At 43.4% G+C, this 13,524-nt stretch overlaps 2 protein-coding genes across 7 annotated transcripts in view; one reads left to right on the top strand and one right to left on the bottom strand.

Moving 5' to 3' along the window:
- Positions 1-33: 33 nt before the first annotated feature.
- On the top strand, positions 34-13,519 carry REXO4 (REX4 homolog, 3'-5' exonuclease). The gene is made up of 9 exons (XM_083485264.1): positions 34-181; positions 2,104-2,367; positions 3,765-4,126; positions 5,231-5,380; positions 6,447-6,640; positions 7,801-7,889; positions 8,579-8,653; positions 10,408-10,482; positions 11,676-13,519. Exons 2-9 carry the CDS (start codon positions 2,143-2,145, stop codon positions 11,766-11,768), a joined length of 1,263 nt encoding a protein of 420 aa, XP_083341390.1. The 5' UTR covers positions 34-181; positions 2,104-2,142; the 3' UTR covers positions 11,769-13,519.
- Positions 13,262-13,524, bottom strand: part of STKLD1 (serine/threonine kinase like domain containing 1) — a 30,086-nt gene continuing 29,823 nt past the window's right edge. For all 6 annotated transcript variants that reach the window (XM_083485147.1, XM_083485145.1, XM_083485148.1 and 3 more), the window contains one exon: positions 13,262-13,430. In XM_083485147.1, coding sequence (XP_083341273.1) covers positions 13,417-13,430 — 14 coding nt within the window. In that variant the 3' untranslated portion in view covers positions 13,262-13,416. The remainder of the gene's footprint in view (positions 13,431-13,524) is intronic.

Here is a 13,524-nt window from a genome sequence, read left to right as displayed (position 1 = left end):
GAACCAGCTCGACAGAGCTTGCGTTTCCCACCGGCGCTTTCCTGGGAGCGGACCCGCTTCCGGTTGCCGTCAGGCTTGGGAGCTCGTTGCTTCTTCGGCAGGAGGCGTGTTGCAGGAGCCGGAGCGCGTCGTTGCCACGTGCTGAGACCCGCGAGCCTCAAAGCCGGAGCCCGAGCGCTGGGTAAGTGGAGGGTCGAAGCACCTTGAGTTGTGCACGCTGCCTTACCTGAAAGATCATCATTATCATTATTATGAGTCATCTGGGAGAACTGAAGTTGTAAGAGGCAGGACGATTTGGGCAGGGAGGGGCTATTCCTTTAAAAACAAGAAAGTACTATATATACGTACTAGTGTGTGTGTGTGTGTGTGTGTGTGTGTATAGGACGCCCCCTAAGTGATGCTGATTGCCTCCCAATATCCTAAATGCTCTGGTCTTCAGCTGTTGGGTCGGGACCCACAAGGTGGCTTTCAACCTGATCCAAGGTGGGATACCTCTTCTAATGCATGCATTTCATGTGCAAAAGCAGCTCCCATGTGCAATATTTTCAGTGCTTTGCCACAGAATCTATTATTAATTGAATTTGTTAGTCACTTTATTTGGGACGGGGTGAGCTCCTGTTGCTCGGTTCCTGCTGCTGCCCACCTAGCAGTTCGAAAGCCCGTCAAAGTGCAAGTAGATAGATAGATACCTTCTCCAGCGAGAAGGTAAACGGCGTTTCCGTGTGCTGCTCTGGTTCGCCAGAAGCGGCTTAGTCATGCTGGCCACATGACCTGGAAGCTGTACGCCGGCTCCCTCGGCCAATAAAGCGAGATGAGTGCCGCAACCCCAGAGTCTGCCACGACTGGACCTAATGGTCAGGGGTCCGACCTTTACCTTTACCTTTATCTGGCCTATGGCAGCCAAAAGAAACTTACAACCAACCAGGATCTAGCAGAGCTATTGAGAAATGCTCTCTTCCCCCCACCCCCACCGCCAAGTACAGTTTTGCAGATTACAGGGAGTACAGCTTGGAGGCAGTAATGCTTCTGAATAGCGATTGCTTGAACTGCAGGAGGAGAGGGTCTCCTGCTTGTGGGTTTTCCATTATGTATGTATGGTTGGTCACTGTGAGACTAGATCCCCTCCCCTATGTTTTTAGTGGTTCATGTTTTTATCTGTAAGCCACCTTGAGTCCCATCGGAGAAAAGGACAGGGTATAAATAAATACATAATATGGGTGGGCATTCGGCTTGATCTAGCAGGACTCTTATGTTCATATTCCAGATGCCAAGTTTCATATACAGTGGAACATTGGTTCCCGAACGCCTCCACTGTCCTCAAATGCCGAAAACCTGGAAGTAAATGCTTCTGTTTTTGAATGTTTTTCAGAACCCAAATGTGCGATGTGGTGTATGAGCATATCATTTGACATTCGTAGAGGGTTGGGTCTGCTTTGTCTCCTTTTGCTTCCAAAAATTGGTTTGAGGGGATCCAAGCAGGACTGTTAGGGTTATGGCCTTAGAATACTGGAATTTGTAGCCTATGAGGGCAAATCTTAGCCTTTCCCCACAGGCTTTTCAGAGAAATATGTAATTTAAAAATCCTTTATAAAATCCTTAGGCTTCTTAGGTACGTATAGCCTAAGAAACATTTTAGCAATGTTTCACTCCCAATTGACATACAGTGGTAACTCGGGTTATGGAAGTAATCCATTTTGGGGGTCCATTCTCAACCCAAAATTTATGCAACTAGAGGCGTGCGCGGCGGTAGACTGCTTCTGTGCGTGCCGCTGAGACGTTCTGGTACTTCCAGGTTTGCTACGGCTGTAAACTGGAGATTCTGTAACCTGGAGGTTACGCAACATGAGGTACCACTGTACATCATTGTCTTATCGCTCTGGCAGTCTTTTTAAAAGACAGATCTTAGGTTGTTTTGAAATGTGTAATTGATGAGCAAAGGGTATCAGTTTTTTTGTTTTTTTAGTGATTATATGACCACATAGACTGCCTTTTGGACCGGGGGGGGCGGAATGAAATAACTAAATACATAAGATTATGTTGTTATTATTGTGGAGTGCCTAAATTTTTACTACATGGGTTATAAAGTTTGACTTCTTATTTCAGAAATGGTTGTGGTGAGAGGTCAGTGACTGTTATGTCAGGATGGCAAAAATTAGAACCAAAGAATCAAAAGCCCCAGCAGGCAACTCCACAAGTATATCAGAAAATTTAAAAAAACAACACAGGAAGGAGAAGAAGAAAACATTGTTTTGGAAAAAGAAAATCAAAGGGGCAAGGAAGAAAGCACAAAAGGATTCCAAAGCCAAGGCAGATATGCCTCCGAAAAATCCTCAGGAAGTTTCGTGCAACTGGAAGGCCTTGCAGGAGGTATGACTGGACAATGGTTCTCTGTTTTCTATCTGTGAGCCTTTATCTTCTAGAGCAGGATGGTCCAACATGCAGCCACATGCGGCCCCAGAGGCTGTTTTTGGTGGTCTTTCAGCTCCCCATCCTCTACCTCAGCTGGAGCAGCGCAGACATGGTGGCGAATATGTGTGCTGTTTCTCCTCCTCCTCTTGCCGCTGCTGCAGGTGCTCTGTGTGGTGAACACAGGCCACCACTTGGACCTGCTTGGAGCGTGGCTGCGTCCCCAGAGAAGTGGGGGGTGTCTTTGTGTATCTTGTCTGTGTGTGTGTGTGGAATACTGTGTTTCAGTATGGAATACTTTGCTTTCTTTTTTTGCAATACAGAGAAGATCGAGCTTTTGGATGCACCAGTTGGTGGGGGAAGGAAAGGAATTTTGGTGCAGAGAAGTGTGGGGTGTGTGTGTGTCTGTGAACAAGCATTTTCGGACATGAACGTCATAAAGTCCAAAACTTGAAACAACTTAGCAGAGTTGCCTGCGGATGCCAACAACCAACCTCATCCAAATTGTGATGAATTCTATACCCCAGACATCCATTTGATGTCTGCGTTGTTAACGAACGTGCATACATATGTTTGTGCATTAGGTAAAGGTACCCCTGACCGTTAGGTTCAGTCGTGGATGGTTCAGGGGTTGCGTGCTCATCTCGCTCTATAGTCCAAGGGAGCCAGTGTACAGCTTCCAAGTCATGTGGCCAGCATGACTAAGCCGCTTCTGGCGAACCAGAGCAGCACATGGAAATGCTGTTTACCTTCCCGCCGGAGCGGTACCTATTTATCTACTTGCACGTTGACGTGCTTTCGAACTGCTAGGTTGGCAGGAGCAGGGACCGAGCAACGGGAGCTCACCCCGTTGCAGGGATTTGAACTGCCGACCTTCCAGTCGGCAAGCCCTAGGCTCTGTGGTTTAGACCACAGCGCCATCTGCGTCCCCCTTGTGTATTAGATTGGTTTAATAAATAAATATGTTAAATCCACTAATTGCCTATTTAATTAAATATATTAAATAATATTGACTATATTGCAAACACATTAATTTACATTATGGAAATTGAATTCATTGTGCAGCCCCCAGATTCTGTGTTGAAGTATGCTTGCGGCCCATTTGGTCTGAGACATTGCACCAACCTGTTCCAGAGGATATGACAATAGCTGCGTGTCTTGGTTGTGAAAGTCCTATGTTAAACCCTCACTTGGTCTTCTGTAGTTATTCTTAACCTTCCTGGTGGAGATTACAATGTGGAGATTACAAAGTGAGAGTGTTATGGGGACCAGATAGGAATCTGCTTGGGCTGGAGTCTCTGTTTGCCGACACCAAATTGGAATTGCACTGATTTTCAGTTTCTTGGTTTGTTTTTCAGCTTCTGAAACCAAAGGCTGCCATTCTGGATTCCGCTCTTACTGCCCCCAGCACACATTCCAAGGGCAAAAACAAATCCATAGAGGGAGGAGCTACCCTCAAAATGCCAAAGGTAAACGGAAGTGAGAGGATGCTGGCATCCAAGCCTCCAGAAAAGGCCAAGAAGAATCAGGCTGAACATTTTGCTCATCCAGTTTCTGCAAGCTCTGAAAAGCCTGTACATGGAAAGAACTCGCACCAGGCCCAGGAGGATGGAAAAGGGCCCAAGGGAGGCCATAGAAGGGGCAATGTTGAGAGGAACTATGGGGACATTAAAGAGAAAAGAAGGAAAGCAGAAGAAGAAGTGGAACCAAAGCCAGCAGAGTAAGTCTTTTTCAGCCTTGTGCTTAATGATTTTTAGGCAGAGCTGGCAAAAGAGCTCAGGTTTCTCAGCACCAGCTGCAGATGTATAGGCCCCTAGTTCCTTCATGCAGCACACAGTTAAACTGTGGAACTCCCTTCCACAGGAGGCAGTGATGGCCACCAACTTAATGACATTAAAAGAGGATTAGCCTTCTCCTTCTCCATGAATTTGTCTATCAATGGCTGCTAGTCAGGATGGCCATGCTCTTGTCTCCACATTTGGAGGCAGTAATGCTTCCAAATACAAGTTTCTGGAAATCACTCAAGGGGAGAGATGCCCTTGTGCTCAGTTCCTGTTTGCAGGAGTCCCATAGGCTTCTGGTTAGCCACTGTGGGAACAGGATCCTGAGCTAGATGAGCCATTGGTCTTCTTATCTTCCTGTGTAGGAGCTTAGCAACAGGCAGAACCAAAATAATTTCACTTGTAACCACTTGTGAAACTTACCTGCTGCATATTTCAGGTGGAGGTTGGGTGTGTGTTTAAATTTGCAGATCAGTTGGGTAGCAACTCTTTAAGACAGAGCAGTCCCACTGAGGTCAACATCTGATTTGCAGCGTTGAAAATTTTATGGGCATGTTCATCAAACATGTTTACATAGAATCTGTGCTGCATGGACCGATTCTATTACCAGTCACACTTTTTACAGACACTATGGACACCCCATTCAGATATGATCCATTCCCTGCCCTCGTTTTCCATACCACAAATAATTTTATACACTTCTATCATGTTGCTTCTTACTTGCCTCATCTCTAAACTTAAAAAGCCCCAAATGTTGTAACCTATACCTATAAGGAAGTTGCCTTATTAAATCTGAGTTACTTGAAGAAGATGCATCACGTTTATAGCTTACACTTAGGGAGGTATACAAAGGATTATGCCATTCTTATTCTCACAACAACCTTATAAGGTGGGCAAGGCTAAGTGATAAAGAGTGGCCCAAATGAGCTCCTTGGCTACAAGGAGACATGAAATCACCCATCTTAATTGCAGCTGTTTGACTCTTCTGCCTGGTTAATACTTTGTGCATTTTTTGGTCACCTGTCTTTTGCTTTCCCTTCTAGTATCTGGTTTGATGATGTTGATCCTGATGATATCGAGGCAGCCATGGGTCCAGAAGCAGCAAAAATTGCCCGGAGAAATCTGGGCATCCCAGAAGTCAGACCCCAGCAGTTAGCAGAAGAAACGCTGGTTAAAGAAAAGGCTTTTGAAGGGTAAATGTTTCTCAGTAAAGCTAATACTTAATAGCACATGGCTTTGAACTGTTGCAGCAATATTAATTGAACATTAAACTGCCTTTGAATTGATGGATAAATAGATTCATTAACTACATCTTCATTTTATTAAAAGAAAATTCAACAGAGGAGCAGTATGAGACATTAAGAGCTTACAGTTTAATGGGGGAAATTCTGATTCTCACTGTTAAAAGAAAAAAACCAACATCTTCAATATTTTCTGTTTTGTGCCTGTTAACAGTTAATATGCTGGAACTAAAATAGCCTGGGAGTGAAAATGCACGTGCACAGAAACACCAGCATGCTCTTAACACACAGCACCACCATTTGAAAATTTGTCCTTGTCAATTTGTTGAAGAAGCACCTTACAAATTATTTCAGAATCCCATTATTACAAGCCTGGCCACTAGTAAAAGAGGATTTATTAAGAGGTTTAACTTTAAGTTAGTATTGATTCCTATGAAAAGATTGGCAAAGCAAATATGGCAAAAAACACATGGGAAAATTGACTAACAAAATAAGATTTCCACAATGTTTGAAGCATAAAGACTCTTGCAACTCTCTCTTCAGCTTTATCATGCATATGGCTTAAAATGAAAACAGAGGGAACACCCACCCCTATAAAACATTTTGGTAAAACATAAACTGTGTATTGCCTTCTATACAAATGGTTGTCTGGTACAGGAATTTACTACATTAGTTGGATATTATTTTAGATGTAATGTCTTCTGTGTAGCGTGGGATATTTAATGTGTGTACGATGTTGTTATATGTTATAACCTAATTTTTTGAAAATGCACCCACTAAATTAATTGGCTCCCCCCAATTAAAGCTTTAGTTAATCAATTTTCCAGTCAGACCGATTTAACACTGCAGCTGCTTAACTGTGCAGCCTGTTTTATGTTGGAAATAAGCTCTCTCCAGTTAGGGCCAAGTTCTGGGCAAAGAGCTCTTTAAATCCTTTCCCCAGAAACGTTGATGTCCTGTGGAGGCAGCTGGTGAGCAGCTGGTTAATATAATAATAAGGCTCTCTCCTTTTCGGCAGCCTAACCAAAGCTGTGGCCATGGACTGTGAAATGGTGGGCGTGGGACCCACAGGCAAAGACAGCATTGTGGCCCGTGTGTCCATTGTGAACCTCTTTGGCAAGTGCGTTTACGACAAGTATGTCAAGGCAATGGAAAAAGTGACAGACTACAGGACGGCCGTCAGTGGGATTCGGCCTGAAAACCTAAAGACAGGTTGGTGCTCTGTGGGTGTACTGATTTCATATTACAGTGGTACCTCGGGTTAAGTACTTAATTCGTTCGGGAGGTCTGTTCTTAACCTGAAACTGTTCTTAACCTGAAGCACCACTTTAGCTAATGGGGCTTCTGCTGCTGCTGCGCCGCCAGAGCACAATTTCTGTTCACACCCTGAAGCAAAGTTCTTAACCTGAGGTAATATTTCTGGGTTAGCGAAGTCTGTAACCTGAAGCGTATGTAACCCGAGGTACCACTTTATGACTGTAAGGAGCTGTATTTTGTTGAGTCAGGCCATATCTGTACTATACATTTAAAGCACCATTCTATGACTTTGAACAGTCATGGCTCCCCCCAAAAAATAAATCTTGGGAAGTGCAGTTTGTGCAAGCCACTGACAATTGTTAGGAGAGTCCCTGTTCCCCTCCCAGAACTGCAATTCCCAGAGTTCCCTGGGAAGAGGGATTGTTAACCACTTTGGGAATTGTAGTTCTCTGAGGGAATCAGAATAAGAGAATTGTAGAGTTGGAAGGAACCATGAAATGCCTGTTATTTTCAAAAAGGCCCAGATTGTCCCCCTCGCTAGCAATTGTTGTTGCTGTCGATGATGGGTTCTGATCAGATTTCATTCTGGTGTAAACTCTGACCCATTGCTCCATATTTATTAACATTGAAGAAGAAGATGATGTAAACCAGGGGTCAGCAAACATTTTTAGCAGGGGGCCGGTCCACTGTCCCTCAGACCTTGTGGGGGGGGGTTGGACTATATTTTGGAGGAAAGAATGAATGAATTCCTATGCCCCTCAAATAACCCAGAGATGCATTTTAAGTAAAAGGACACATCCTCATGTAAAAACACACTGATTCCTGGACCATCCACGGGCCAGATTTAGAAGGCGATTGGGCCGGCTCCGGCCCCCGGGCCTTAGTTTGCCTACCCATGATGTAAACAATCTTTATACTTCACTCAGTCACAATTATGGTTAGTTATGGGTTTTTCTTCTGATTGATTTGTACATCGTGCTGACTTTACAGCTATGGTCTCAAAAATCAATACACATATATTAAAAGAAAGAAAGGCCCTTGTGTGGTGTTTTTCTGTGGACTCCTGTTGTGCTTTTGCTGAGAACATTTTTCTCTGTGTTTCTTGGGTTGTTCAGGTGAGGATTTTAAAATCGTTCAGGAGGAAGTGGCCAGCATCCTGCAAGGAAGGATCCTTGTTGGTCATGCTCTTCACAATGACTTAAAGGTACAGAGCCCTTAACTTTATTATTATTTTGTATTGAATTTTTATATATATCTGTTTCTATGCTGCCCTTCATCAGGTAGTCACAGGGCAGTTTACAATAAAAGTTTTTTACAAAAAATATGTAGCATAGTAAAAAACAAAAATAATAATCCCTCCTCCACAATATTTTATATCCCACCTTTTTCTCCAAAAAGCTCGAGGTGGTGTACGTGGTTTTCCTCATTTAATGCCTACAACAATTCTGTGAAGTATGGTTAGGCTGAGAGAGGCAGCAACTAGCCCAATATCACAGTCATAAGCTTCATAGCTGACTGGGGATTTGAACCCTGGTATCCCAGGTCATAGTCTGACATGCTACCACTGCACCACACTGGCTCATTGTCTTTCAACCCTTGCCTTTCATTGTTGGTATTCAGAGACTTGCAACCAGTCTAGTTTTTCATCTGCTTCTCCCACCCCGAACTCAACCAGAGAGGCCACGCTTCCTCTCCTCCTGAGGACTCCCACTCTGAGATGTCCTATGCTGGGCTGTGATTGTTCTCTTGTCAGCTGAAGTTTGAATTGCAATTTGCAAGCCCAGATGCTTCTCACTCAGGTTACCTGTTCACGTTTCAACTGTGCGTGCTACTCCGATGTCTCGATTACACCATGAGCAATGTTCACAGTGGAAACCTTTTGAATGTTTTCAGATCTTGTTCCTTGACCACCCCAAGAAGAGAATCCGGGATACACAAAGATACAAGCCTTTCAAACAAGAGGTCCAGGTAGGAACTGAGAGACACCCCCCTCTCCCATCTCAAATCAACAGACTCTACATTGGGGTTGGGAACCTCTGCCCTATGGGCTGGTCTTGGCCCAATAGGGGGTTTCACCTGTAAATCCTGATGAGTGGGGGAGGAGGGAGGGCTCAATCTTGCTGAGTGCTGCTTCCTGTGTGCATTCCCTGCAAACATTGCGCTGGTGAAGCAGACTCCTCTCACTACCGTGGGCCAACTTTGACAGCTGATCATGATTGCCCACCTATTATTCACCTGACAGCACGTTTGACAGTGCACGGGCCACCCCACCTGTCAAAAGCAGGCTTTCAGTGTGGGGGGTGAGATAAAGATTGGCTCACTGGGCCAAAAAAGGTTCCCCTCTCCTTTAAATTGAAAAGTATGGAAGCTACTAGAACTTGGGGCCGTTGATCATTCCACTGCCATTTTCCTTCTGGACAAGTTTTATTGGTCTGGCAGCTCTACTTAGGCAAATCTTCTGGTCCAAGTGTTGGCTGTTACGTCACTTTTATATTGGAATATATAATTGGTGGTATTATTGCAATTTTGAATGATTTGATTGGATTTGTCATTAATTGGAGGATTCTGTTGAAAATGAATAAAAATTATTTACAAGAGAGAGAGAGAGAGAGAGAGAGAATCAGGACTTGGAAGATAAACCAGTAATTGGATTTTTCTTAGGAGCAGCATGTGGCTATAGCCACATTCAGGAAGGACTTGAAAGGTGCAAATTAGAATGCTTGGTACAAAAGATTATAGCATATTGAACTTGGGAAAAATTGACTTATTACCGTACCTTTCCATCTATAAGATGCCCCCATGGATTAGACGCCCCCTATTTTGGGGGACTCAAATTTCAGAAAAAGGGGCAAAGATGGCTCCGCTTTTTTGTGGAGGATTGCCCAAGGTTTTACAGCTGGGGGGAGGGATTGCCAAAAATCGCTCATACGCAGCATCCATGCTGACCATTGCCGGCAGCTGCCAATCGCCCACTTGCCACAGCGACAGCCAATCGCAAACAGACCCTTCCTCAGCAAAAAATCTCTTACCCGATTGAGAAAAGCTGTCCACTGGCAATTGCACGTGTCCCAGAACAGCAGCCGCCAATCGCGGCAGCAACTGCCAATCCACAGCAGTGTTTGCTGCAGAAACCAATCACCAACCCAATTAGAGAAGCAGCAGCCAATCCAAAGCGGCCCTTCTAGCAGCCAACAATTGTCGCTGACAAGCTCCTGCTCACAGCTGCAGCCAATCACCCATCCACCCCATTCACTATCCATGTATAAGACGAGGCATGTTTTTAAACAAAATTTAGAGTAAAAAAACCTTGTCTTTTACATGGAAAAGTATGGTAATTGACAAATGGACAGAATTAAAGATAGGCAAGAGGAAAAAAGCACAAATATACTTTGTGGGAGAAGGGTGGAGCTTTGTTTCATTTACAAATACCAGAAGTGGATTCCTGCATTTCAGGGTAGCAAGTAAAAAGGCATTGTCCAGCTGTGTGCTTTTTAGGTTTTATTTAACAGACATAAGGGAGATTTGTGCATCATCCATTAATGCAAATGGTCAAGACCAAAGCAGATTGACTTTTGTGGTAATCTTGGATCTCTTGAGCTTTCTCAACAATTAAACCTGTCAGGATTTGTTAGTGTAGGCCAAATTGTTGGTGGCCTCACAGCAACACAAAGAAATCAAGCACAGTACCTCCTCTTCAAACCATGATTTCTCCTTTCATATAGAGTGGGAGGCCATCTTTGAAGCTGCTCTGTGAGAAACTGCTGAATGTGAAGGTGCAAGCTTTGGAACACAGTTCAGTAGGTATTCTTTCATTAGGTTCTGGTTGCAAGCGACATATTATTCCGGGCTCAGAAAGGAAATAATAGAGAAATGTATTCTATTTTACTGGGGAGTTGGCTCTTGTTTAACCCTGGGCTATCTCCTAATTGGTTATATTTCCTTTTCTAAGAAATTACAACTTTTAATAAATTCTTACTGGTACACTGGCCATCACTTCTTAACACTGCTAACTCCCCCCGCCCTATATCTAACCCACTTTACTTAAGCTTTACCGAAATGGAACACCTTATGTTTCTAGCTTATTTTTTTGCTAAAATGCGAAAACTGATCATGTTACTTTTTTTCTTCCTTAGTAGTGTCAAAGAGACTTTACAGTGCAGTTTCAGGCATGTATACTCAGCAGTAAACGCCCATGTCCACTCAGATGTAAGGCTGATTGGGTTCAATATATCTTACACCCAGGAAATTGCATATAGGATTGCAACTTAAGTGTCCGAACAGTTTTCTATGCCATTTCCACAAATGATGTGTTTGAATCTTAAAATAAAGATGAGTTCACACGTGTACTTGTCACGTATCGACTGATAATTTGCATATATAACACAGCCATCAAAATACAAATGCCTCAGAGAGAGCTTTTATATGATCTCAAAGACTATGCTTTTTAATGGGGAGGACCATAGCTCAGTGGTAGAGCATCTCATTTGAATGTAGAAGGGCCCAGGTATCATCCCATGCAGGACTAAGAAAATGTTCTTTGTCTGAAACCCTGGAGAGCCACTGCCTGTTAGCTGAGACAATACTGAGCTAGATGGGCCAATGGTCTGACTCAGTATAAGGCGGCTTCTTATGTTCCTATTAAGTTTTTATATTTCTGTCTCACCTTTCTTTTTCAAATGAAAACCAAAGTAGTTAATGCAAGCCTTATGAAATGCTTTTTGTCCTCCTCATGTGATGTGGCTGTTTGCTGGTAGAATGTGCAATGTACCAGCCTTCCAAATCAGGGGAAGGGTTATAATTTTGTCATTTAAGCTGCCCATTGTTGTTTGTAGAAATGTGAGAGTAATTGGGGAACAACCAGGAGTTACATCATTCCTGCAGTCAGGTCACTTGGCAAGATTTCATCCTGTTGATTCCATCATTTGACACAAAGTCAACTAATTCATTGTATCCTAAACTTGTTGCTCATTTCTCTCTCTCTCTCTCTCAGATTCAGGATGCCCAAGCAGCCATGAGGCTGTACATGATGGCGAGGAAGCAGTGGGAAGCCTCGCTCAAAGAAAAATCAAAGACCAAGAAATAATAAATCTGAGTATCTCTGGATATGTTCTGCTTGCTGTACTGCCCAGCACTGACTGAGTAAAAATAGTTGTCCTACTGGCCTTTCCCCTTGGACCCTTTTGTTTGCTCTTGGTCAGCTACCATACAAAAATTACTCCCAGTTATGAAACCCTTCTATTTGCTTCTGCAACTGACAGCTTCCTGGAGCCTCTCTCTCATAAGCTTGGGACACAGTGAAACACAATTATTTCCTTAACTGTAGAAGAAGAAAAAGAAGAGTTTGGACTTGATGTCCTGCCTTTCACTCCCTTTAAGGAGTCTCAAAGCAGCTAACAATATCCTTTCCCTTCTTCCCCCACAACAAACACTCTGTGAGGTGAGTGGGGCTGAGAGACTTCAGGGAAGTGTGACTAGCCCAAGGCGACCCAGCAGCTGCATGTGGAGGAGCGGGGAATTGAACCCGGTTCGCCAGATGACAAGTCCACCACTCTTAACCATTACACCACACTGGCTCTGGTTGCCTTCAGATTTGCTATTTGATATACCATTCAAAGATAGCACAAGCCCAATAACCAAACTAGTGCGTCACCTGCCACTCCAAGGAAGTCTATGATTTCTCTTCATAAATGCTCTGAAGAGAAACAGCTACCTCTACCCATAACCCCACTTTTGAAGATAGTGTGTTTGTTTGCACATAGAGCTGACTGTACTATCATATTGAAAATATATGAACATTTCGCCAACTCTACATACCATTGCGCTCCTGTTGAGATAAATCAGGTTCCTGCTTTCAAACAGACTGTCGAAATTAGACAACTTGTTCCCCCCTAAAGTGAAACATGAGCCACCCAAAATGTTGACATGACTTATGTACCAGCAGATGGGAACCAGCAAGGCCCAGGGCATTGTTGCTGGACAATGAATGAATCGTTTGAAAGGTGAACAGCTGTAGCAAGTACACCTCTGGCATCAGTTTGGTGAACATACAAAGCTGTCAGAAGTTAAGAGAGGAGCTCGGAGCCATTGGCCTGAGTGCCAGAGGAAATCCATATAAACTTCAAAATCTATGCAAACTTGTATATTTGTAAGCTGGAAGCATAATAAGCCATGAAAAGAGAGGCACTTCATGATTCTGGTGACAACTGCTTGTAAACACTGATAATCAGTTGGCTTACAATTCCTTTCAGGTCGCCAGCTGCTTTCTCTCACTAGCATCCAGAGAACTAGTTCTGCAGGCAGAAAGGGGAGCTTTAGGCATGATTTCTTGCTCTTAAAATAGCAGTGTTCTCCACTGTGTAAGGCAAGCTGCTTTTGAAAGGGGTGAGTTTCAAGAGCAAGTAAAAATAAAATATATGGATCAGCAAAAATCCCCAAAATTCATTGGATTAGTTAAATATCTACATCTGAAGCTGAATACCTCTGCAACACCACAGACAAGGGACAAAGTAGATGATGCCTTGATTGGATTTCCAAATTTTTAAAATAGCATTGACTACCAAACTGAAGGACCACATATTCTCATCTGGTATTCATATTTATTGACTGTTTTGTAAAACAAAAGTGTATAGAAGGTTTAAGATTTCCCTGAAATATGGCAGGTTCCTTGAATGCTGTTGCTGACTTACAAATAGTGCAAAGAAGCAATCTTCTAGAGTGAGACTTGTCTCATTTCAGACAAGGAGCCCTGCAGGTAGGGGTAAAAGATACATGCTTTAAAGAATACTTCTGAAGATTCAGAGCTTTCAAAATAAAGAGCTGATGTTTGTGTTTTGATATCA

The sequence above is a fragment of the Podarcis liolepis genome (assembly GCF_965112155.1).
Source record: "Podarcis liolepis genome assembly, chromosome: Z".
NCBI classification, from domain to species: domain Eukaryota; kingdom Metazoa; phylum Chordata; class Lepidosauria; order Squamata; family Lacertidae; genus Podarcis; species Podarcis liolepis.
This window is presented reverse-complemented; position numbering and strand designations above follow the sequence as displayed.

Coding starts and splice junctions, on each gene's coding strand:
- REXO4 (XM_083485264.1), top strand. CDS start 2,143: ATGGCAAAAATTAGAACCAAAGAATCAAAAGCCCCAGCAGGCAACTCC. Junction 5,381..6,446: donor AAAGAAAAGGCTTTTGAAGG/GTAAATGTTTCT, acceptor CCTTTTCGGCAG/CCTAACCAAAGCTGTGGCCA. Junction 6,641..7,800: donor GCCTGAAAACCTAAAGACAG/GTTGGTGCTCTG, acceptor TGGGTTGTTCAG/GTGAGGATTTTAAAATCGTT.